This window comes from Hippopotamus amphibius, chromosome 10, assembly GCF_030028045.1.
Source record: "Hippopotamus amphibius kiboko isolate mHipAmp2 chromosome 10, mHipAmp2.hap2, whole genome shotgun sequence".
NCBI classification, from domain to species: domain Eukaryota; kingdom Metazoa; phylum Chordata; class Mammalia; order Artiodactyla; family Hippopotamidae; genus Hippopotamus; species Hippopotamus amphibius.
In genome coordinates, this window is record NC_080195.1 from 51,003,269 (window position 1) to 51,030,002 (window position 26,734).

The window sequence follows — 26,734 nt, forward strand, 5'->3', positions numbered from 1 at the left end:
TTAGGTTGCTTCTGTGACCTGGCTGTTGTACATAAGCACTTGACAATTTAAATTAGCTCTCTTATTTTCCTCTCAGTGAAAAGGGTTCTTTACCTGTTTTAAGAGTTCTTTAAGGAAAAGAGAGAGAGAAGGTGAACTAGTGAGGGCTTTTAGTTTGTTTTGTGTTTATGTGCTCTGCCTCAATTTTTTTCAAATGCACGTTCATAATTAAGAATAAATGAGATGATACTTAATGTGTCTAGGCAATTAGCTAGGCCCTTAATACATGTCTGCTCTCCTATTGATTTACACCTTGGGCCTGTTAAACTATAATTCTGCAGGAAAAAAGGAAACAAAACAGTGAAACAGAAATACATCTCAAGAAATGGAGAATTGGCCTAGAAAGAATTTTTAATTCAATAAATATTCTGTGACTATTCTAGGGATGATTACAGTGTTTTCCAACCGCCTGGGCTGGCACAACATGGAACTCCTACTTTCCCAATTTCAGAAGCGTCTTACGTTCGGCATCCAGAGGGAACTGTGTGACCTGGTCCGGGTAGCCTTACTTAATGCACAGCGAGCCAGAGTCCTCTATGCTTCCGGCTTTCTTACTGTGGCCGATCTTGCCAGAGCAGATGTTGCTGAGGTAGAAAGTGTTCTGAAGAATGCTGTGCCTTTCAAAAGGTAAGAAAATCCCCTTGTCTACATAAGTTATTAAATGAAAACAGGTCAATTTGTAAATAATAGATAATGCATTAAAATGTTTTTCTCTTAGGTAATATCATGCCTTATTTGGTATAAGTGGAAGAAAATGTGGCTGCTTTCCCCCCTTAAGGATTCCTTTTTTTTTTGTATACTTAAAATATGACTTTAAAGATACTGCTAAAAGTATCATAACTCTCTCCTAGAAAGATTGAGTAAAGCTAACTTACCAACGCTTTCTGCTTTGATGGATTTTAGTTTTCAATATATATCAGGGCTCGTCTTAGGTTTTCTTCAGGCAAGAACACTTTAAAATGTACTCTTCTTGAATATTCTTTGGAACACTAGTCCCTCAAAAATAATTCATGAGAAGAGAACTCGATGTGTGTATGTGTGTGTGTGTGTGTGTAACCACTTCATTGAATAGGTTGGACTTATTTAGCATATTATCAAGGAATAGCTTAATTATTTTCTAAACCATTGTCCTTTGAACTCACTGTTACATGGAATCTCAGCCAGATCCTATAGCTGTTTAGGCACTTTCAAGTGTTAACAGTTTTATTTTCAGGTTTTAAAAATTTGTTCTAAATTAGAGCATTAATCTCTTTTCCAGTTCAATGCTTCTTTCCTCTTAGGCTTGACACAGGCTCAGAAACTTGTAACATGTGGTCAGGGATGGGGGCATAGTCAAAGGAAAGGCCTGACTGCCCAGTGCTGCCTCACGTCATGGGTTCTACTCCATGTATTCTGGCAGCAATACTGGTGTGCTTCCTGCTAGCAGGCCCGGGTGCAGCATGCACTACAGCCAGCATACGATGGGGGTATAGCTCCCTCTACCTAGATTTTGAAGGATGAAATTGCCTAGAGTCTTAGCATGTTCAACCAAAGCAGAGAATTGCTGCAGTGGTGGCCTACTGCAGAGTCCCCACTAGGGCAATACCTCTTGGAGCTCTGGGGGCAGGACCATCCCCTGTGACCCCAGATTGGAAGATCCACTGGTGTGCGATTTTGTCACTTTTGGCTGTGTCTCTGGCTGAAACCTACATAGAGTATGCTTTAAAGCCTACTTATAGGAACCTGTGATTTTCACAGACTCTTTGGATATATTCATACTTGCTTAGGAATATGTAGTAAAAGACCTGAGGTGAAAAATTTCATAAGTGGGAGTACCACTGTAACAATATACCACATATCATACTTAACCCTTCTAGGGAGTCATCTGAAGTTAGTACACATTTTAAAAAATTTAATTGGAAAAAATTTTGTAAACACATTTTGGAATCTCTTCTGTGTGATGCTAAGGCTGTTGTTGCCATGACTGTGCCTCTTCTGAAAGCCCAGAACCTTCACTGATCAAAATTAATGAAACATAGTAATAGGACAGATCAACATTATCTGCCTCCTCATGTGACACACTGAGAAAGACACAACATTGCTCCTGGAATATTCTTATCAAAAATGTCTAATGTGAATTTAACTATAGGGAAACATCAGACAAACCTAAATTGAGAGACATTCTACAAAATAATTGGCCAGTACTTTTCAAAAATATCAAGGTCAGGAAAACGAAGATGAGGAGATGATTCCAACTAAAGCAGGCTAAAGAGACATGACAACTAAGTGTACCACCTTACTCTAGATTGGATTAGAAAAAGGACACAATTGGAACAATTGGGAAATTTTGAGTAGGTGTGTAGATTAGATACAGTATTGTATTAATGTTAATTTTCTGAATAGAAACTGATATATCTGGAGACTGGCCGTCCTTTCAGCGCCCGGTACCTAAGAGCCAGAAAACCCATCCAACATTCAGATTGTCTCAAATAGTTTGCCATTACCAACAATCTGCTATGAATTACCTCATGCATATATATTTTCATATTGTTGGTAATGTTTCTTTAGAATAAATTCCTAGACATGAGGTTTCAGAAGGTAAGTGCATATATACAGCTTTATTAGATTCCAAATTGCTCTGTAGAAGGGTCCAACTAAGTTGTACTCTCACTGGTCTGTTACCCCTCAGCCTCACCAATAGAATCCATTGTTAGAGGCTGTTAAAAAACAAAATACAGCTGAGTAAATTTGAAGATCCAACTGGCTTTATTAGGCAGTTCTTGAATCACAGCATCCAATCTAGGAACTAGAAGGGGTTGTACTGAAAGATGGAAGGTTTTTATAGGAAGAAGGATAGGACAAAGGAGCTATTAGCAAAATAAAAAGAAAGGATTATTTTTACACCAGTGCAGCTTTTTTTGGGGGGAAAGGGAAAGGCAAGGGAGTTTTATCATGCAGATTGTATCTTGGGGGGTGGGGGTGGGGAGGGTGGGGAGGGAGGATGGGCAGATTACCTCTTGGTGCTGACCAGAAAATTCTAGACTGATTAAGATTACATTTCTGGTAAAGGTCAAAACTGCAATTAGGTTAGGTATTAAATCTAGGTTTGGTATCATAGGCTTTAGCTATCTGGGGCCTATGGTTTTTCTCTTTAACAGTTACCTCCTTTCCTTCTCTCAGCCTGAGAGATGTGATCAAAATGTAAGGCATTAGCTTTGCTCTCAACTACTGCTCTGCAGCTTTGTTGATCTTTGCCGTGGTATCCATAGGTCATGACATTTTTGATGAACTCCTGTGATATTCACAGCCATGACTTCAGGTTTGTTACCCAGTCCAAGCTCAGTCTGCTTGTGCACAACAGGCTAATAAATTGGGAGATAAGGTGTTGAGACAAGGAGTAGTGACTTCATTTGGAAAGCTGGACGTCTGAGAAGATGGCAGACTAGAGTCCTAGAGTACCATCTTATGAGAGTCTGGATGCTAGTTTCTTTTATAGAACAGAAAGAGGGAGGAGTGAGGAAGTAAAGTAAAGAGGCTGTTAAGTCTTGCAAAATATCTGCTGGTTTGGCCAGCCTCTGGGAGGGGATGTGTTACTTTCTTTCCTGCAGCCATTCACAGGTATTTACCTGTGAGCTGAACAAATGCACTTTGGTTTGGCATTCAGACAGAGAGGCACGGTTCCCCGAGGGAGGCCATTATGTATGCTTATAGCTATAGACAGCATCCTTTTAGTGATATAGTAACAAGAGCCGTGGGAAGCAAAGGCTAAAGGAAAAGAAACAGATCCAGCATGGAGTCACATTTTGTTCTTCCCTGTTACAGGTTCACAATTTTTAAGGTGGATGTTCTTCTCATTTCTTTTTTGATATTCCACTCTTAGCTCATTTCCCTGTGGATCAGTGGCTGAGAACATGCATTTAAAAGCTTTGAGAGGATCCAATGCGCTAGTGTTTATGATAACTAGGAATAGGGTAACTCCTAGGGCTTAGAGTGTGCTTCAGACCCAAGCCAGTCAAAGACGCTGCTGAAGGAGTCACCCTTTTAAGCCAAGTGGCTTACTCAGTGATCTTACATAACTACGTTTCAGCTTCACCAGAAATGTCAATCCAGGTACAACAGATGGTGTTGGTCATAGTACAGATGCTTCCCTGCTCAGCTTCAAGATGATCAAGGGCTGTCTTATTATCAAGAGCAAGTATGGCCGTAGAATGTAAGTATTTCTGCTGGGCAGCTAGTGCCCTAGCAATGGAATCTGCAATGTTCTCTAAGAGTTGAGGAAAGGTTCTTGATCATATTCTTCTTTGTTTTAACTCCTAATCAGGAAAGTAGGCCCCTGCCAAAGGAAACAGTTCTTGAATCATGAATGCCTCCTTTTAGGCCTTTTCTAGAACAGTTAGGGGCACAGTTAGATAACCTAAGAGGCATAGTCTAGTTGTGTGCCAGCCATATAGGCATTCATAGGCCCAAGGAGACAAGACCTGTCTGGGCACAAACCATTCCTGTTAAGGACTACTGATACTAGATTCATTCACAGGGACTGCTGCATTTACCTGTTCAAGCCAGGGGTCAGTCAAGCTTTTAGTGCATGTTGGAAGAGAATCTCCCATCCTGAACTAGAGTTATCCTAAATACTGAAGGTTATCCCTTCTTAGTAATGGCCTGGGAAATACAGATGAGGGTGTTACCTTTCCAGGCCAATGCCAGAGTGAAATTAAGAAAGAAAAGGAGAAAAGTTTTCATGTTTCGCTAAAGCAAGAAGACTTGAATCTGGTGTCAGCGACTTTTCTTACTCATCATTTTGATTTAGGGGTCCCCAGTGTTGTATAGGACCAGATGCCAGGTGGTCCTCCTTAGCTGTGAGACATGTACCCAAGGCTCAATACTTTCTATAGTTTTGCAGCAGTGTCAGTGGTCAGGAGTACTTGGTAAAGTCTCTTCCTACAGGGCTCAAAAGCTGCCTTTGTTCTTAGTGATGTCAGATCAGAAGGGTGGGAGAAAATTGGAAATACTAATTTGGTGAGTTGTAGCCAGATATTTAAGGACACTAGAAGAATTCAGGATCCAGCCCAGTTTACAGGTATGTAACAAAACCTCAAAGACAATTAACAGGACTAGAATCTAATACTATTTACAAAGGTGCAAACATAACTTTTCTCTCTTTAATTACCCCTATTTTTTTTTTTTTTACCAAAGGTAATCATAGTAAAACTAATTTGTTTGCATTAAACTTGGCCAGATTATTTATATAAGTGCAGCAAGAATAATAATTGATCATATAAGTCCTCTTTTAAGACTGCTTTGCTGAAACCTTGTAAGCAAGGTACCAGGTCGATTTTTTTTGAAGCAGTTCCTTGAAGCTATCTGGTCATACATGAGTCTACGCACACCTCAAATATGACGTTCCAGTCAAAGCCTTGTTACTATAGGCAGTGTCTCTAATTGTGTCCTGTTATAAGGGGAACAGATTCTTATTGAACTTAGACAAGCAAGTAAATTGTTATGAGAGTAAGAATATTCACTGAGCGTTTCTGAATTCTGGAGGGATGAGGTGGGGAGAAAAAAATGTTTCATCTTTATTCACAAAGGTATACCTTAACAAATTGTTATAAGTTATAGATAGCTTAAGAAAAGGCCTCTTTAAATCTGGAAAAAGAAAAACATTAGAGTATCCTCCTCAGTTCATGTAGTCCCATGTAATTAATACTTTTTCTGCTTGAATACAATTTTTCAAGGATCCAGAGGGAGGAAGCCTGAGGCCTCTAGGGACAAAAATGGTTGTTCTTGTATATACTATGGTGGGTGAAGGAATGGGAAAACAGAAAAATGGAGTTTGTCAGGGAGCCAGGGAGAACCATGAGGCCAGCTTGGTTTTCCCATAGTCCCAGCTTTTTGTTTAATTTACAACCATTGTTTACCCGTCTTAGTTTCTCTGATTCAGAAGCAGTCTGTTGTCTGTTACAAGGACCTCAGGTCTGTCAGTAAGCGGGTTGTTTCTGGAGAAGTAGAATGAACTTCATCTACACTTGCCACAATCTTTATATGGATTCTGTTGCCTTTGCATGCAAATCAGCTAGGTGATGATTTTCCTGTTACTCGGTTCAATATTTTTAGGGTGAGCCTCAGTTTTAATGACAGCAGTTTCATAAAGTAAGTGAATAGCAGTAAGAGGATGGTTTACTTGTTACGCATTTCTGATTGGGGTCCCAGAGGGTGTCATACACCATTTTAAGATAATGACTAGAATTATAAGTTAGGATTATGCCAGGATATATCAAGTTTCTAGGAATTTTACACAATTTCTGGGACACTTATATATCTATACAGATATAACATAAAGAAGGCCTAGTGTTACTTCTTGTTTGGTAATGCTTCCCATGTAATTTAACGTAACAAATAAGCCTAACATCTTTTGAAATGTTCCAGGGGCCTCTTGTACATTTCAAGTTAGTTTGTGGTCAAAAGACTTCATTTAGAATTTGATTTTGGGAAGTTTGTCAGATATCAAATGGTTTGGACACTTGACTAAACAGGATCACAGGTCAATATAAAACAATACTTAATTGTTTAGCAGGAGAAGAAAAATTAAGTTCTAGTTTTATATAACTAGACTATTGATATTAAAACTTAATTTTTAAAACCCTTATGATAATTCAGTTTCAGCCAGCTTGATTACAGAAAGTAAAATCTTTTCACCTTTTTGTATACCTTTAGTTTACCCTTTATAACCAGAAACTCTAGTTCGGATAGAATTACTCTCATTTCCCTTAACAAAATGCATCTTTGTTCCTCATGCCTTTTCTTAGCCAAAAACACATCCTGCTTCCCTATGGAGATGCTTCCTTTGTTGTTTCTTGTAGCTTTAATTATATATATTAGAATTTTTAACCTTTTGAAAACCTTAATTTCTGGTGAAAATTTAGGAACTAAACAGTTGTAGACTGTCTCTTACACTAGCATTCTGAAGCTTGGCAAAATTATAAATACTCTTCATAACTTATAGAAACATGCTTTCTCATAGAAAATTTCTCAGTATGGCACTGTTGACTGAAAAAAAAAAGCACAATGTGAGAATTGTGAGTTAAGTTTTATTTGGGGCAAAATGAGAACTATAGCCAAGGAGATGGCATTTCAGATAGCTCTGAGAAGCTACTCCAGAGAGGTAGGAGGGAAGGTCAGTGTTACATATGATTTTAGTGAAGAGGGGTACGTGCACTCAAGCACACATATTGGCAGAGGCTTGCTGCTAGTCACGAGGAGTAAGTGTCATCGTTAATGATTTTAGCGCTTTTCTAGATACAAGGAGATGTAAGAATTGGGCTCATAAAATCTCCTGAAAATATCTGTCTGAAGACCTGTTCTGCCAGTTTTTTTCACAGCACAGAGTGCCTCATTCTTGATCTCTGCCCTGAACTTTCAGGGTGTGTTGAAGGTCAGCAGCTACAGCCCCTCATGATTTAATCCTTGTAGACATACTGGCAAGTGCCAATAGTTGGCAGCGCCAAACACGCTTACTAATAATCCCAGATTTTGTCTTTAGTTTTTTAACAAAGGAAGCCAAAAGTAGTTAAACTTACGTTCAGTAATTAATCTTTTACCTATTTTATCTTATTTGGAATGAGCTAAAATGTTCAATAAATTTCCATTCCTTAACCTAATCTTGGCAAAACTTTAGGGTTTCAGGCTAAAAATTTGGAAAACTTATTTGAAAAGTTCACCTGGAAAAACTTTTTATTCTACCTTTTTCTTTTAAAGCTCTTTATTGAAATATAATTGCTTTACACTGTTGTGCCAGTTTCTCCCGTACAACAAAGTGAATCAGCTGTATTTATACATATATCCCCTTATCCCCTCCCTCCCAAGACTCCTTCCCACCCTCCCTATCTCACCCCTCTAAGTCATCAGCCATCATCGAGTTGATCTCCCTGTGTTATGCAGCAGCTTCCCACTAGCTATCTATTTTACATTTGGTAGTGCATATGTGTCAATGCTACTCTCTCACTTCGTCCCTATTCTACTTTTATTTATTTAATTTACTTACTCTTAACCAATTATATTTGTTACTAATGAAAATTTCATCATACCAAGTTATTTTTCTTGCTGACAAATTTGTCAGCTTAGGTAGAATAAAAGTATTATAATTAATGCTGACAACTCTTAAGACAAGTCTGTTTTAATTAAAGCAACAAACTTAAACTAGCTTTTACTTACTAGAGATTATCTTAGATAACATGATCTTGAAAAGCATTTGAGTTAGTTATACTCCTTAGAATTTTGGAATAGCCATTCCTTACAAGCTTATCTTTAAATCAAAAAGAAAAAAAAAAAGAAAAATAAATAGAGCTTTTGTTGTAGGTCAACTATACTCCAAAAAAAAAAAAAAAAGAAGAAAAAAAGATTATACTTCTGATGAAGGTTTAAATTGTGTTTAGGTTAGGTTTTAGACTTGATATCATGGGCTTTAGCACAAGTAATGCCATTTGGAGCCTCTGGTTTTTCTCTTTGACAAAAAGGTTTTCATTTTTTACTAGTTGGATAAATGAGAAGTTGTATCTCAGTATGGTTTTAATGTGCATTTCTCTAAATGTGCATGAAGATGAGTATTTTTTCATACTTTCAGGATTATTTAAAGAAATATATCTTCTTGAATTATCTGATTATGTCTTTTCCTTACTAGGTTTTGGTTTTTTCTTTCCTTTTTAAAGAGTCTTAGAATCTTTTCTTTTTAAAACAGATTAGGGTTCTTAGCCATTTGCTTGACATCTATATATCATATATTTTCTCAAAATTTATCAGTTGTCTTTTGAATTTATTGAATTGTTTTCGCTATGCAGAATTTTTATTTTTCTCTTCATTTTTTAGCAATCTTTTTTCTTTTTATACTTCTAAATTGTCATAGTTAGAAAGCTTTTTCATATACTGAGATGAAAGAGGAATTCACACATTTTCTTTTTCTTTTTTTTAAATAAATTTATTTATTTATTGGCTGCATTGGGCCTTCGTTGCAGCACACGGGCTTTGTCTAGTTGCAGTGAGCGGTGGGGCTACTCTTCATTGTGGTGCACGGGATCCTCATTGTGGTGGCTTCTCTTGTGGAGCATGGGCTCTAGGTGTGTGGACTTCAGTAGTTGCGGCACACAGGCTCAATAGTTGTGGCTCGCAGGCTCTAGAGTGCAGGCTTAATAGTTGTGATGCACAGGCTTAGTTGCTTTATGACATGTGGGATCTTCCCAGCCCAGGGATCGAATCTGTGTCCCCTGCATTGGCAGGTGGATTTTTAACCACTCCGCCACCTAGGAAGTCCCTCACATGTTTTCTTCTAGTATTTGTAAGTTTGCATTTAGATTCCTGATGCATTTAGAATTTAATAGTGTGTATGGTGTTAAGTCTGGATCCAATTTGATTTCTCAATGGCTCCCATTTATAAAAAAGTTTATATTTGTCCTAGTGATTTGAGATGCTACCATCATATATTAAATGTCCATATGTAATTAAATCTATTTCTTGACTTTCTATTCTATTTACTATTCTTTCCGTCAGTTAATGAGCCAATACCATGCTTTTAATTATAAGGGCTTTATAGTGTATTTTAATGTCTGATAGAGTAACTTCTACCTTATGGTTTTTCAGTATTTTCCTGGCTATTCTTGCATGTTTGCCCATGTGAAACTTAAAGTGCTTTTTGATATTGTATTGAAATTGGATTGAAATGTAATAGAACTGAAATCTTTATAATGTCGACTTAACCTATCCAAGGATTGATAATGTCTTTGTACTGGAGCTAGTCATTTTGATTTTTCAGGAGTTTTAAAATATTTTCCTCATATAGGTTTTCAGGAGTTTTCATTTTCCTCATAGAAATTTTGTACATTTCTTGTTAAATTTATTCCAATTTAATCATTATTCTGTTTTTAGTTAGTGGCGCTCTTCTATGTATTCTACATGGTTATTATTTGAGTATGTAAAGCCTATTAAGTTTTATACATTTTTTTTTATCCTGCTGTTTTCTGGATACTTTTGTTTAAATCACTTTTATCGTTGATTCTGAAGGATTTTCCAGGTATATTGTCATATCATTTGCAAATAGAGATATTTTACTTTTTCCCTAACAATTCTTGTGCTTCTAATTGATTTCTTTTGTCTAGCTGAATTAGCTAATAGCTCTGATAGGTAGCAGTAGTAGACGGTAGTAATTGAGATAGTGGACATTTTTGCTTTGTTTGTGATTCTAGTGGAAATGCCTCTGCTACCCTAGTAAGATGCTGGCTTCAGGACTATGGTTGTGTGTGTGTGTAATCATTTTAAGAAAATGTCCATTAATTGAAATTTTCTTGAATATTCTTTTATCAGGAGTGGGTATTAAGTTTTGTTAAAGGGTTTTTCAGCATCTGTGGAGATAGTCATAGGTCTTCCCCCGCTTACATTTCTTAGCATGTTATATTAATAGATTTCCTACTATTGAATCAGTTTTATGGTCCAGAATAAATTTCACTTGGTCATGGTATAGTGGTTTTTTTTTTTCATATGATGTTGGATTCTATCTGCTAATATTTAATATAGTATACTTTTGCACTGTTATCCATAAATAATATTAGTCTGTAATTTTCTTGTGTGTGTTCATGTGTGTGTTTTGCACTATCTTTACTCAAGTTTTGATATGAGACTTGCTTCATAAAAAACAAAAAGGAAGATTTTCCCTTATTTTAAGTACTTTGGGACTGGTTAAAGGTTTGATATGATTACCCTATGAAACAATCTTGGATGGTACCTTTTTATGGGGTTAGTTCTCTGATAACCTTCATTTTATTTTTTCAGAACTTAATCTCATTAAGCCTTTTATGTCTAGTGAGGTAATTTTGGTAACCTTTTCTTAATGAAATTATCTATTTCACCTGGATTTTCAAATATATTTTGATAGCGATCTGTAAGTCAGTCTGTTAGGAACTTTAAATATTTCTTCTATTTTAATGGCTATTCCTCTTTTTTGATATTTTGTAAATTTCTACTTTGTTTTCTTCCTGATCAGATTAACCAGTGGTCTATTTTGTAAATTTATTTATTTATTTATTTATTTGCGCAGGGGCTTAGTTGCTCCGCAGCATGTAGGATCTTCCTGGAGCAGGGATCGAACCCATATCCTCTGCATTGGCAGGTGGATTCTTAACCACTGCACCGCCTAGGAAGCCTCTATTTTGTAAATTTTAAAAACATCAAGGATTTTGTTTTACTAGGTGTACTAAAATAAAATCTACTCCATTAATTCCTTTTTTTTTTTTAAAAATTTTATTACTACTGCCTACTGCTTTCTTTTGTTTTATTTTGTCATACTTTTTCTAGGTGTTTTGTTGTTGTTGAACTAGGAATTTAATTTGTTAATATTTATATTTTTATTGATAAATAAAATACTGTGTATTTTTATTTTAATACTATGAATTTAGTACTGTGAATTTTCCTATGGTCTCTTATTTTAAATGAAACCATAGATTCTGATATTTAGGGCTTTCATTATATTTTTTATGGAATTTCTCTGTTTTCCCATTTTTGCCTGGGTGGAAGTTCTTTTTTGTTGTTAATAATTTCTAGTTTTATTGCATTGCAGTCTTAAGCATGTTGTTTATAACATTTCTACTTTATGGAATTCACTGAAAATTTCTTTGTTTCCCAATACATAATCAATACAAACTAGATAGATGTGTTCTCTATTATAAAAGTAAAATGTTTGAGATATTTTCACAAAATCTACCTTATTGATTATGTTAATTAAGTCTTATTCATTCCTATTTACTCTCCCCTGCCAGTACTTCATCTGTCTTTTAATAAGAATGGTTTATTAAAGTCTACTAATTGTTAGTACACTTCTCGTTTTGTCTTCTTATATCTCTTATAGTGTTTACTTCACAAAAGTGGTTGTTTATTATTTAAAGTGTAAATAGTCGTAGTAATTGTGACTGATTGTTATCTTTATTGTGCTTTTGGCTTTAAGCATAAATTATAACCTTCTTGGAATCTCCCTAACTGCTTTCTTTTTATTTCCCTTTGCCTGGGAATTTCTTTGCCCATCCCTTTATTTTTAGCCTTTTTGAATTACTTTGTTTTAAATATGCTTTTTGTGTACCACATTCAGTTGTAGTTGTATTTTGCTTTCTGAAACAAATTGAAGATCTTTTTAATAGATGATTTAATCTCATTCTCATTTATCAATATGAATACTATGTTTAGCCTCAATTCTCTCAAATTATTTTATAATTATGTGTATTATGTAATATTTGCTATGTTTCTTTCTCAACCCAAGGGTGGTCTTTGGTATTTTATTTTCAAATTTAGAACAGTGTATATTTTCGTGTTAATGAGTATCTTTGTACTTTTTATCTGGTTTGTCAAGATTTTAATTGTATGCTGTAATTCCTACCTATTGCCTGAACAACAATCACTGACATTGAGCTTACTTTAGCTTTCTTTTTCCCTCTCTCCTTTCCTTCCACTTTCAAAGTGTATTATTTTTACTTTATCTCAATATGTAACTTTTGTACATTAATTTTCCTCCTCTGTCTCCACCCTTGTGGGGGGTAGGGATGGACGATTAATCTACATTTTTAGTTATTCAGATTCTTACCATCCTTCTTATTGCTGAAGTATTCCTTCCTCTCTTGAGTGAATGAAACTTATCTTTTAGTAGATTTAGATTCCTTGAGGAGGGCTTATATAATAGAGAATTCTCCAAGTTCTTGTATGCTTCAAACTGTTTTTTCCATAACCTTAATATTCTAAGCACATCTTGGCTGGATAAAAATCCTTGGTCTATACTTTCTTTTATTGCGTTTTTCAAAAATGTTGCTTCTTTGCTTTGTATGCTGTTTTTGAGAATTCTGATGGGAGTATGATTCTTTTGCCCTTCCAAATTTGTAGAGATTTATTTTCTATATCTTTGAAGTTTGATAGTTTTACTAGGCGTTTTAGTTAACTGTTGCTATGAAACAAATTACCTAAAAACTTAGTGTCTTAAAAGCAACTAGTAAATATATATTAACTCAAGTTTCTGCAAGTCATGAATTTGGGAGTACCTTTCCTCATAGTTCTAGTTTGAGCTCCTCGTGAGGTTGTAGTTAAGCTGTTGGCCAGAACTGTAGTCATCTGAAGGGCTAACTTAGATCTGCTTTTAAGATGACTCACACACATGCTGGCAAGTTTTGGTGTTCTGTTCTCTACATAAGCTTCTCCATAGAGCCGCTTGATACCCTTATGCTATGATGATTGGCTTCCCCCAGAGTGAGTGACCCAAGAGAGAGCAAAATGGATGCTGCAATGTCTTTTATGACCTGCCCTCAGTTTTTAGTTGTTTTGGGTGAGAGACTAAATTGGTCCCTGTTACTCTGTCTTGGTTAGAAATAGAAGTTTCTCGGCTTCCATAATTTTTTGGCCTCATCCTATTTATCTTCTCTTCATGGTTCTTCAGTTACATAGACATTTGACCTTTTAGGGTGTAGGATCTATTATTTTACTATGAAGAGCACTGATATTTTATCAGTGAGTTAGCTTGGCTAAGCTCAAACTTTTCCTGTAGTAGGCAATAGCTCAAATCTCTGTTCAGTTGTTTAGACTCTTACCTGGCTGCTTGGAGTCTGCTCACACTTGCATAGTTTTGAGGTCAGCCAGATAGTTGGGCAGAATTTATATGAGAAATTTGGGGTTCTCCTTCTCTGAATCTCACAATTCTGAACTTTTTCTCTTCATTTTGTATATCTTGTAGTTACTCTGAGCTCTGTTTCAAATTCTGTTAATCAATAAACTCCAGGTTTCCCTTTCAGACTCTTAATGAGGCCTTCCCTAATGGTGCTATTTAAAAGTTGCAGAACCATCCATCCCTTTCTGGTGCTTCATTTTTTTTACACAACTCTTTATCTATCACCAGTTGACACAGAATGTGTTTTAACATTTATTTTCTGATTTCCCCAACTATAATGTAAGCTCTATGAGAATAAATACATTTTCCTCTTGTTCAGTGCTATTTCTTCAGTTCCTAGAAAAGCTCAGATTGATGCATAGTTGTATTCATGAATGAATCAATGCATTAATTTATTTCTTTTCCTCCCCCTTGTATAGTACCCGAAAGGCAGTGGATGAGGAAGAGGAAGCAGTTGAAGAGCGTCGGAATATGCGAACTATTTGGGTGACTGGCAGAAAAGGTTTAACTGAAAGGGAAGCGGCAGCTCTTATAGTGGAAGAAGCCAGAATGATTCTGCAGCAGGACTTAGTTGAAATGGGAGTGCAATGGAATCCATATTCCCTTATAAATTCTGATACAAACTCATTGACCAGCAGTGAGTCAGAAGTAAGAGAACACAGCTTTATACCCCAAACTAAGAGTTCTTATACAAGATTAACAGCAAAGAAAAAAAATAACACAATATTTAGTGATTCTTCTATTAATCATTTACCAAACACAGTACAAGATTTAGATAAAAGTAGAGAGCATACAGATTCCTTTTATTATAAATTTCAGAATGGGCATCAAGAACATCAGATGCATTCCATTTCCAGAGCAAAAAAACGGGCTTCTTTGAGTATAAATAAAGAAAAGCTAGGAACCTCTCTAAATGAGGGGAAAGCGAGCACTACGAAAGTTGTTCAGACTCTCTCATCTGAGAAAAGAAAAAAGGAAGCTTTGAATTTCAGTTCAGAAAAGATGAGTACAACCTCTCAATCTCTGAAACATAGTAAGCATCTAAAAGGATCCAGATACAGTAGTCCTGTGAAAGACACTAGAATGCGTAGACTCAATTTACAAGAACAGACTATGTCTAATCCTATTCATTGTGAAGACTCATTTACTTTAGATGAGAAGAATATGGAATTTAGAAGTCCAGAGCCATTTGCTAAAAACATATCTTTCTGTGCTGAGGGAAGATATAACAAAGTATTATTCCCATCACAAACTGAACAGAGTTGTTCAAGGAACACTAAAATACCTAATGATGTTCTTGTGGAACATTTTATCACAGGATCCCAGAATAAAAATGTGACTCATCAAGCCACTAGTGTGATTAGTGAAAATGGAAGAGGATTAGCGCTTGAATCAGAAAAAAAAAATAAAGTGCTGATACAAAATGACTCAAAAAACCAGAATGTTTGTGTGAAACACTGTGACCCCCATGCATTTAACCAGTGCCTGGAAAAGCAGTTTGATAAACAGACAAATACTTACACCAAACTGAAAAAACCAATAGCAAGACAAACGTCCTGTGAGACAGACAGAAGTCGTGTGAATAGAGACTCAAGTGTTATTATGAAATGTGAAAGTACAAAGTTTAATGCTGAGGAAAATACATCAAGTAATCATCAAGTATCAGGAGATAACATAAGCAGCACTGAGATACCCAGTGGCGTACATCGGCCAAGTGGAACATTTGGTAAATCAGGAGGTCAGCATGAGAATATTCTAAATACCCCTAGAGTACAAGGAAAAACAGATGCATATGCAGCAGACAGAACTAAAAATAATCATGTTTCTGACTTAGGCTTAGATCTCTGTGATTTTGAAGATAGTTTCTACCTGGATACTCAGTCAGAGAAAATAATTCAACAGATAGCAAGTGAAAATGCCAAGCAAGAAGGAGCAAAGGACACCAACCTGGCAACATGGTTGATGCAGAAGAGCCTAGACAAAGGGAGCTCAGTGAGTTTCTTTCAGAAAGAGATTCACATTACTTTTCCAGGTGAACAACATTCACCAGGAAGGACAAATCATTCTAAACATAAGACTGTGGATGGTATGAAACAAAGCACTGATTCACATGGGGTTGATAACCTGACTTCAGAAAGCCCAATTTTTTATTCTCCAATACTAGTAGGGGAAAATGGCCTATGTTTTAAAGGCAATGAACTTTCTGTTACTGACTCCCAGTTAAATAGTTTTCTTCAAGGGTGTCAAACACAAGAAGCTACGAAACCAGTTATACCTCTGGTTCCTCAAGAGAGAACTCCTACTGATATAGAAGTAGAATGTCTGCCAGTTCCTGAAACAAGTTTGAATTTGAGTGGTAGTTTACTGTTTGACAGTTTCAGTGAAGACTATCTCGTAAAAGAACAACCACCTGATGTACAAGCAAAAGAACAGCTTCCTTCTGAAATAACTTCAGTCCATTTCGGTGATTCTCTGTGTCTACAACCAGAGGGCCCAATTAAAAAATCAGATATAAATGGGAATCAAGATACTCAGCAGCCATTGTTTTGTTTCAGTGATGAGTCTATTATATTTTCAGAAATGGATTCTGCTCAGATGGTTGAAGCTTTGGACAATGTAGATGTATTTCCTGTCCAAGAGAAACGTACTACTTCAGGATCTCTGAGTGATCTAGTGATTGGGGGTAATGATCATTCCCAGAGAGAAGTAATTGGAGGAGATAAAGATAAAAGGTCTCAAAAATCCAAATTAGCTGGGACAAGGCAAGATAATTCATTAATGTGGTCAGAGGCATCATTTGATTTAAGTCCAGGACTGCAAAGGATTTTAGATAATATGTCCAGTCCTCTAGAAAACGAAAAGCTAAAATCAACCACTACAGACTTGCCCGATTTGAAAGGAAAAAGTACAGAGGTAGATGACAAACAAGAAATGATTTCAAATTTGGAGCCAAATCAAGTGCAAGGAATTCTGTTTTCCCCTAATATTGCAGTAAAAGGCAATATTGAGGCACTAGAGAACAATGTCATTCGTGGTGAAGCCTCCTCCCTCTTAACTTGTGAAGAAAACTGTATAGTTGATGATAATGGACTCGTTCCTCCTACACCATCTACTTCTAAGTTGGCATTTCCAGGTGTTCTTGGAACATCTTCTGTAAAACTTAAGAAAATTAGTAGTGGTTTACAAGTTGGTGAAAGTCATTCATTTGGCTCATCTTCAGATAATAAAAACCGTGATTTAAGTCCAGTGATTAGAAATGGTCTCAAAGATGACAGTCCTACTAGAGACACAAGTTTTTCACCGCAGTTATCACAGGATGGGCCACAGTTAACTCTAGCCTCATGCAGTCCAGAAAGTTTGGCCATAATTGACGTAGCAAGTGACCAAACTCTCTTTCAAACATTCGTGAAGGAGTGGCAAAGCAAAACTCGATTTTCCATCTCACTGGCTTGTGAAAAGATCAGCAATTTGACATCTTCTAAAAGTGCTACTGTTGGTGGTAGGTTTAAGCAAGGTAAGATTTTTTTTTAAATCTTTTACATTTGTATGTAAAATAGTGGACTGAGATGGAACTGAGAATTTTCAGTATTGGGTACTCTATGTAATAAATGTGTTCAAAGTATAATAAGTTCCTCCTATGTGGGTTTTCATGTGGAACAGCCTTATTGTTCAGCACAACTAGATTAATAATAGTTACCTTCTGGTGTAAGAGATGGGGGACCTCTGGACACATGGGTATGAGAACTGAGCAGTGAGGCCAAGAGCTCAAGCTGGTAGATTGAAAAACTGCAGACCACCGGGACACTGTTCATTCCTCCAGTTCTGATCCATTGTCGTGCCTGGGGTCTAATCAGGCCTGTGTCTGTCTCCTTCCAGGTAAGCCAGAGATCCCATCTAAACAGGCTTTCTTTGGCAGTTACCCACAGGAGTTCCATACCAGTGTTGTCTCCCAGGACATTGACCCAGCAGCCAAGCTTATTGCTGCTGGGAACATCACAGTCGGTATGGCTGGTTCAGGGGCCAGCACTGGAGCATTGTTTGACAGCTTGATGCTTGGGTGTGCCAGGAACCTGTCTCTCAAACAGCACCTCTTTCTTCTATGCCATTCTGGGCTTTGCCTTGTCTGAGGCTGTAAGGCTCTTCCGTTGGGTTGTCTTCTTCACCTTCTTTATTTCATGAGGCTCTGGGGAGGTTTCCTACAAATCCTTGCTGCTTTAGCTCCTGATCATGCCTGGTGTTAGCATGTGCTAAGCTTTACCATTAAACACAGCATTTCTCTAAGAAAGAAATCACATATATATAAATATATAATTATAATATACATATATAATATGTATATTAGAATATAAGTTTATAAAACTTAAGATGTATATTTTGAATATGGATCAGACTTTTTTTAAGGTATGGCATAGTTTTAATTTAATTAATTAATTAATTAAAGTATAGCTGATTTACAATATTGACTTAGTTTCAGGCATACAACCTAGTAGTTCAATAGTTTTATAAATTATACTCCATTTAATGTTGTTGTAAAATAATGGCATATATCCCTTTGCTGTACAATATATTCTTGTGGCATTTATTTTATACATAGTGGTTTGACCTCTTAATCCCCTACTGATATCTTGCGCCTCCCTCCTCCTTCTCCCTGCTCGTAACCACTGATTTGTTCTCTCTGTGAATCTGTTTATCTTTTGTTATATTCATTCGTTTGTTTAATTCTTAGGTTCCACATATAAATAATATACAGTATTTGCCTTTCTGACTTATTTCACTTAGGTCCATCCATGTTGTTGCAAGTGGCAGACATGATGGTTTTTATTAATCATCATTGCTCATGAATTATTTTCTCTTAAACTGTAATATCCTGTTCACTTATGTAATAACAGAAGTACCTAGCAAATAGGCAGTATATTTTTCACAGTGTATATTAGCTATATTTTCTAAGACCCATCTCAAGTTGAACTTGTACCTCCAATGATAGTCGTTTCTATACTGAAATGTTGACCCCAAAGCCTTACAGAACTCTTCTAAGTTTTCAGAGAATTGAGACTTTTGGCCAAATAATGCCACGTATTCCTGTCCTATTTCATGACAGTAATGATTCAGTAATACGGAGAATAGCTGTAGTCAGCTTGACAACCTGTTTTGGAAATCAAAGGTTTGATCAAATTTCTTAAATCTCTGTATTTATGAATGAATTCATAAAGTTCTGAGTATTTGTTTGATTTTCAATTCAGGAAGCATATGTGTTAATGACAAGTTTTATGTACTTTCAGTGTTGACTAGCTCTTTCCATTTTTCATTCAACAGACATAAAACTGAGTACATTTTCTGTGCTAGAGGTTATTGGGATAAAAACATTCATTTAAATTTAACAACTATATGCCAGTTATTTTCCAGGTATTGGGGATATAATTATAAATAAGATATTAGTTTTTCATCTATGTCTTTGTGAAATTGAAGGTGTATTGTTTTAGGAAAAATATTGACTCCAAATACAAAATCATACCTAATTCTTCACTAAGAAGTAAGACGTGATTTTTCTGAAGTTTCTAAGTGTTAAGAATTGCTGAGTTTGCTACAAAATTTTTGTAGTGTGCAAGCGGTCTTTATTTTTGAGTTATAGAAATTAAAAGTGCAGCTTTTGGGAAACTTAAAAAAGTTAATTTTAAACTATCTTAGTCATTATTATAGATCTCTTTTAAGAAATCTTTGGTAGATTTTCATAGTGACAGTTATCTTAATTGATGGGAAGCCTAGAAAGATCTTACCTAAAAATGACTATCTACATAATGCATATTGTAGGGATCTGAAAAATTTGCTTATCAAATAATTTTTTATTATTATCATTTTTTTAGTGTTCAATTTAATGGTTTTATTTTTAGAGATTTTTAACTATTTCACTTTGGATGTACATAGTTAGTTCCCCTCAGGAAGCCCCTATTGGAGACGATGGAATTCCTGTTAAAGGTTATGATGACATCTTGCTGGTTGGACTGGCAGTATGCTGGGGTGGAAGAGATGCTTACTATTTTTCACTGCAGAAGGAGCAAAAGCATTCTGGTAAGTAATCACTATTTGGCTAAATTACCATATAATTTTAAGGTAACCTCTATGAGGATAGTGACTTGGTTGTTGAGAATAGTTTCCTGATATTTACCTAGAATTTATTTTTAGGATTAAAAAAAAAAACTTTTAAATAAGTAGTGGCTATTGTGTACATTAGTTCATGTATTAACTAGAATGATGTTTTAAGAAGCACCTCCTCTCCCCCTTACTCCCTTCTGCTTGTCACATGGGGCTCTTAATACTATGTTTTCTTCTTGGGGATAGTGGAGCCTTAAGGACTCACTGGCCACCTTGAGGATTTGCTTCTAAAGACTGGATCATAGCAGTTTCTTTCCAGGCTTTTTTCCTGCTATTGACTGTATCTGGAACTCATAGGCAGTGATGAGCTGGGCATCTACAGTAGTTGAATCACACAGCCTTTGGACAGAGTCTTGAAATTAAAAGTATAGGACTGAGAAATAAATTGTGATCTGATTATGGTTGTTGGATACCTAGTTGTTTGGTTTTAGACAGGAGCAAAATTAATAAGGAAACATTTTAAAAGATGCTGTATAATGTCTTTTCCTGAGTAAGCATGAAATATTTTCAGTTATTTCACAGGAAAACATCTTAGGGTGAGTAGTTACTTGAAATTCTTTTATTTTAGATGTAATTTTATACATTCATACTAAACTTCCCTTTGAAATGAGTTCCTTTAAAATTCATTTCAAAATAACTTTTCTGTCTTTAATTCCACATTCTGAGAAATGTAAATTTACTTTTAGGAATCTTAATGTTTAGAAATATCTCCCACCTAATTAAATAGAGCATTATAAATTACCTAGCCCAAACCTTAATTTTTAGATTACAAGCACTTCATCTATATAGCCAACATGACCTGGGTAAGGTCATGCTGAACTGAACTGAGGGTTTTGAGTCTTTTTCAGTCTGGCGCTAAAGATTGCTGCTTCAAATAAATGCATGTACTTTTTGCCTTAAGACTTTTTTTTTTTTTTTTTTTTTTTTAAGAAATTAGTGCCAGTTTGGCCCCACCTTCTCTGGATCCAAGCCTGACTGTGAAAGACAGGATGCGGCACCTTCAATCTTGCTTTCAAAAGGAATCTGATAAAGAACGTTCTGTTATCATCTATGACTTCATCCAGAGCTATAAAATTCTTCTTCTGTCATGTGGCATCTCCCTGGAACAAAGTTATGAAGATCCTAAGGTTCCCTGTCTTATTTAAAAAAATTTTACATACTTCAAAAACTATTTAATTTTAATGTTTAGGGTAATTTTTAAATGACTTGGTATTTATTTAGCTTCAACAATGCAGCTTAAGTATTTTAGAGTAGTCATTCCTTTGTCCAGTAATCTCATCCACCCAGAACAGATTATTATGTACCAAATGCCTCTGCATATATTAAAACAAAGATGTCACACATTCCAAGCACTATAAAGTTCACATCTTTCTTCAGAGACTTAAAAAATTTTCATCTTGGTCATAAATTCTAAATTTTCTGTCTCATAGTAAATTAGAAATGAGAGGAGAACTATCAGATTTAGATATATGATAGCAGGATATTTCGAATATCCATGAGGATAGAGGCAAAAACTAGTAAAAGCGTATAGATATAAGACATCACAAAGCATAATAGTTATAGGCCATTTAGCATAGGGACAAATGACCTTACTAGTCCCTGAGAACTTTTCCATATAATGGCAAACGATGATACACTCTTCGTAATGATGACTCTGAGTTATTAAGGAAAGAGTAACTTAGGTTATTGTAATATACACTTAACAGTATAAAGCATTTTCAGAAGACATTTATTTACAGGATCATAGCCCTGAAAGGGATATCATTTTTCCGCCCTGTTGAGACTAGATACATGAGGTGTGTGGAATATTAATTTTGAGTTGAGATATGATACTAATTGTTTTTATCAATATAATCAATAATAATAGGATAATTTTTTACTTTCTTTAGCTATTTTGGCAAAGATTTTCGAAGGCAGTATCAGGTAAACTAATGATGCTATCCTTTCCTATACTTCAAACCAGCCTTGGTTTATACATGATGAATTTCATATAGTTTCTAAACTGACCTTTACTGGATATAAAAGATTAGCACTTAATTTTGATGTTCCAGAGTCCAAAATGAGAATATGGGTAATATAAGCTTCTTACTAAAACTACAGTAGCATTCCCAGACTTATATAGCACCTTTGGCATAAACTATTTGAAACATTTCATGCTTGGTTTTGTTAATCATAACATTTTTGATATAAGAAGAGAAGCTATTAATCTATAAAATTTTGCTCTTATAAGAAACATTTGCCAACTTTTACATCAGATTATCTTATTCAATACCCCTAAAAGGGTTCTGATCACCAGTTTCTAATGGGGGGGGCAGTTTGCTGTACTTCTAATAGTTCTCTGGGTACCAGCTGGGTGTCCTACAATTCAGCTATTCTGTCACTATCTACCTGAAAACAGCACCAGATCCCATAGGTTAAGGGGTCAGTCCCACAAGCCCCCAACTTACCAGTTGCAAGCCCAGCTTGGTACCTGTGCTTCTGGTCAACCAGCTATAAATAAATCAGATTCCCACAAACCCCTCCTTGAGTTTGATTAGTTTACTAGAGTGGCTAACAGAACTCAGGAAGCCAATTTACTCACTAGATTACTGGCTTATTACAAAGGATATTAAAGGATACAAATCAACAGCCAGATGAACAGATACATAGGGTGAGGTTTGTAAGAAGAGGCGTGGAGCTTCTTTCTTTTCTAGGCTTGCCACTCTCCCTGCATCTTCATGTGGTTACCAACCCAGAAGCCCTCTGAACCCTGTCCTTTTGGATTTTTATGGAGGCTTCATTACATAGGTACAATTGATCAGATCATTGACCATTGGTGATCAATTATCTTCTGGCCCCCTCCCCTTTCCAGGAGTTTGAGAGGGTGCAACTGAAAGTTCCAGCCCTCCTATCACAGGGTTGATAACCCCTGGCAATCAGCCCCCATTCTTAGGTGACCTAGGGGTACTCCAAGTCACTGCATTAGCATAACGGCATAATTGCATAGCACCTTTATGTCTCTTGGGAAGACCCAATTTATATTTCTTATTATAATTTACAAGATCACCCCCCCCCAATAAAATTAAATTCTTAACCTATAAAAGAAGTAACCGAGTCATTTAGTAATTACTGAAATTATGAACAAGGCTTAGATTTGCTTATTCTAAATCCAATTTCTACCTGCTAGAACAGAAGTCCCCAAGCCCTGGGCCACAGACCAGTACCGGTCCGTGGCCTGTTAGAAACTGGGCCACACAGCAGGAGGTGAGCAGTGAGCAAAGCTTCATCTGTATTTACAGCCACTCCCCATCACTCCCATTACCACCAGCCGCTCCCCATCACTCCCATTACCTCCCCATCACTCCCATTACAACCTGAGCTCCGCCTCCTGTCAAATCAGAGGCAGCATTAGATTCTCATAGGAGCACGAACCCTACCGTGAACTGCCCATGCGAGGGATCTAGGTTGTGTGCTCCTTATGAGAATCTAATGCCTGACAATCTGAAGTGGACCTGAGGCGGTGATGCTAGCTCTGGGGAGCAGATGCAAATACAGATTATCTTTAGCAGGGAGGTTTGACTGCACAGAGACCATTATAAATCAGTTGCTTGTAGCATATCAAAACCCTATCAGTGAGTGGCAAGTGAAAACAAGCTCAGGACTCCCACTGATTCTGCATTGTGGTGAGTTGTATAATTATTTCATTGTATATTACAAAGTAATAATAATAGAAATAAGGTGCAGAGTAAATGCAATGTGCTTGAATCATCACGAAACACCTCCTCCCACTCCCCCCCACCCCCCACTGGTCCGTGGAAAAATGGTCTTCCACGAAACTGGTCCCTGGTGCCAAAAAAGGATGGGGACCGCTGTGCTAGAATCTAGTATTAGAAAATACAGGTATTCTAGTCTTTCATAGGGAAGCTAACAATAGCAGTCAAATCACTAGTTGGATGGTCATGGTGACAGGTTCTCATCCTTAAGAGAAAGTCTGTAGGTGTTCTGAAACACTGGATATGAACTTGTAATGGTAAAATATTTATGTCTTCTTCCAATGTTGAATAAGCCACTGGACTATACAGTTAAATATGGTTAAAATAGTATGTTTTATGTTATGTTACTTTTACCACAATAAAAAAATTTTTTTTTGAATTAAAACTAAAACTATATAGGCTCATCTTTAGTAGTAGGTAAACCAAAATCAGCCTTAGTGGAGAAGAATCCAGCTGCATTTTCAGAAACATGATTTTTGTTAGCTGAAAGGCACTTATTTTTCAAGCCTACTTATGAAGTAGATCAGCAGGAGCATTGCAGTAATGGAAAAGTATAAATTTTCCTTCTTTGAAGGCCACCACTCTTATTGGTAAAAATGAGTTATTTTTTATACCGATTATCCTTTCCTTATCCTGGTACAATTATCCTTTCCTTCTCTCCTGGGAAGACCACTGAATAAGTATGAAGTGAAAACAAGTGAGATTAGAAATGAGCTTTCTTTTTCCCCCTTAAAAGTTAAGGGTACAGAAATGTCTTTGAAAAATCTAGAAAATATCCTGATTGTTATCCCATTCAGGTGGCATGCTGGTTGCTAGATCCAGATTCCAAGGAACCGACTCTTCACAGCATAGTTTCCCGTTTTCTTCCTCATGAGCTTCTACTCCTGGAAGAGATAGAGACTGGCCAAGGAATTCAAAGCCTAGGGCTGAATGTCACCACTGAGCATTCTGGGCGATACAGAGCATCTGTGGAGTCCATTCTCATCTTCAGCTCTATGAATCAACTTAATTCTTTGTTGAAGAAGGAAAACCTTCAAGGTAAAAACACAGTTCCTGGCATTTTTATGATGTTATGAGACGAGATAGTCGTGTATTCAGCCACTCTATCACAGGTGGATAGATTATACTTTTTATGCAAACCCTTTCTTTTGATTGTCTACTGCAGAAATTAACAAAATTTTTTGTGTAAAAGGCCAGATGGTGAATATTTTTCATTTTGCAGCCTAGACAGTCTCAGTCACAGATATTCAACCCTGTCATCATAGCACAAAAGCAGCTATAGACACTATGAAAATGAGTGTTCCAATAAATCTTTATTAAAAACAGGCATCTGGCCCTAGTTTGGCCATAGTTTGCCAACCTCTGGCTCTGCTGTAATGAAGTGAATTAGTGGCATTTTTTTTTTCATCAGGTGAAATTTATTTATTTTTACAGCACATTAAAAAAAATAACAACGTTAGACATCTCAGTTGAGTTGGAAAATCCCACACGGTTTAAGTATCCAAACCTGAGTTTTTTTTTATTGAGTTTCTTGCTTCTGATCTTCACCCAAGGCAGCTGTCACTAGTTGTTCAGAGCATCAGGCTGTCCTTGTTGGCCAGGAACACTGCCACTGCTATAGCAGTCAGTGCCATCAGCATCAGGAACCATCGGCCACAGTGCCTTCTGTACGGCGGCTGCTGGCTCTGGTTCAGCTCTTCTCGACAGTGCTGCAGTTTACGCAGGCAGGAGAGATACTCATCACTGAGGTTGTCTAATTCTGAATGCAGTTCTCTGCACTCCTTTTCCTTGGCCAGGAGCTGCACAGTTTTCTTTTGGAGCTGGTCTCTGAAATCCCAGTCTTTCTCCTTCTCTGGGCCCTCAGGCTCCACTTCATTATGGGAGGGCTTTGGACTCCACATGGGTAAAGCCTGATTCTGCAACTGCTGTACTTTGGTCACCAGTGTGAGTTTCTCCTCCTCTGACCTCTTTAGTTGATCTTGTAGGTGCTGGGTATCCGAGCTGTACAGGTCTGTGTCCCCTTGGAGGCATTCAGTCTTGGCCTGCAGCTCCTGGTGCTCATTCTCTAGAAGTTGTAGGGCCTGGCTCATCTGTAAGTCTCTACTGTCTGCTCCCTGCAGTCTGGACTGAAGCACGTGCAGCTGGCTCTCCAGTTCTCTGTGCTGGGCCCCCAGGGTCCTCCAAGTCCTCCTTCAGAGCCTCATACTGGCTCTTCCACTCTTCACACTTCTGCTCGGCCCAGAGCCAGGGACCACTGTGTGCTTTGCAGTTGCTGTTCTGCGCTCATTTTCTCCTCCAGCACTTTCTGCAGTGACTCCTTGGCCTTCTGCTCATAGCTGTTTTTCTGGTCTTCCATCTCTAATAGCACCTTTTTCATTCCACAAGGGGTGTATTTCTTCTCCAAGGAGTCAGTTCATCATCAAGCTTTGTCAAGTCAACCAATTAGTGGCATTTTATTCATTTATTCCTAGTTTTATATTTGAATGTTATCAAGTGATTTTTATTCACACTTAGAATATATCTTTTATAGATTTTTTAAAAAATGAACTGTTTTCTTTTTAGAACTATTAACAATTATTTTTTTCAGCAAAGGGTGTTCAAGTGAATGTGTTTTTCCCTTGTGACAAATAGCATGGATTTATTGTGCAGGCTGCTGGCTCAGATTGAGTACTTTGACTTCAGAGATCATAATATATGCTTATGGTGAAAATAACAAAGTGGAACAAAGTTGACTTCATTGTGAGGAGATATAAACCATGGATTTATTAGCTGATTAATAAATACTAGAAACAGCAGACTGATGAATTCACAGAGACTAGGGCTTGAATCTGTATTATTTATCTGTGAGGGACCTTGGGCAAGCTGCTTTACCTCTCTAAGTCTGGTTCTTATTTTGCAAGTGTTAAATGAGACAGAGGACTTAGGCAGTGTTTGCCACAGAGTAGGCGTTCATGATTGTATGCGTTGATGATCACTGCTAGCGCAGACCCTCGGTGCTGGTAATAAAGTTCTGCCCAGCATAACTGGGGCAGAATAATAGAGAAGACCAGACTGACTTATTTGCTCACAGCAGACTTGCTTGAGTGATGTTCGTTAGCAGCTCTTCAGCAGGCTTGTAGTATTTCAGACTCAGCTT

General features: G+C 36.8%; 1 protein-coding gene and 1 pseudogene across 1 annotated transcript in view; one reads left to right on the forward strand and one right to left on the reverse strand.

The window, feature by feature from the left end:
* Positions 1-26,734, forward strand: part of POLQ (DNA polymerase theta) — a 112,075-nt gene that overhangs the window by 46,357 nt on the left and 38,984 nt on the right. Inside the window, exons 15-19 of the mRNA XM_057697538.1 lie at positions 423-666; positions 14,116-17,210; positions 19,619-19,762; positions 20,777-20,973; positions 24,396-24,636. Coding sequence (XP_057553521.1) covers positions 423-666; positions 14,116-17,210; positions 19,619-19,762; positions 20,777-20,973; positions 24,396-24,636 — 3,921 coding nt within the window. The remainder of the gene's footprint in view (positions 1-422; positions 667-14,115; positions 17,211-19,618; positions 19,763-20,776; positions 20,974-24,395; positions 24,637-26,734) is intronic.
* On the reverse strand, positions 25,167-25,987 carry LOC130830346 (TRAF3-interacting JNK-activating modulator-like; annotated as a pseudogene).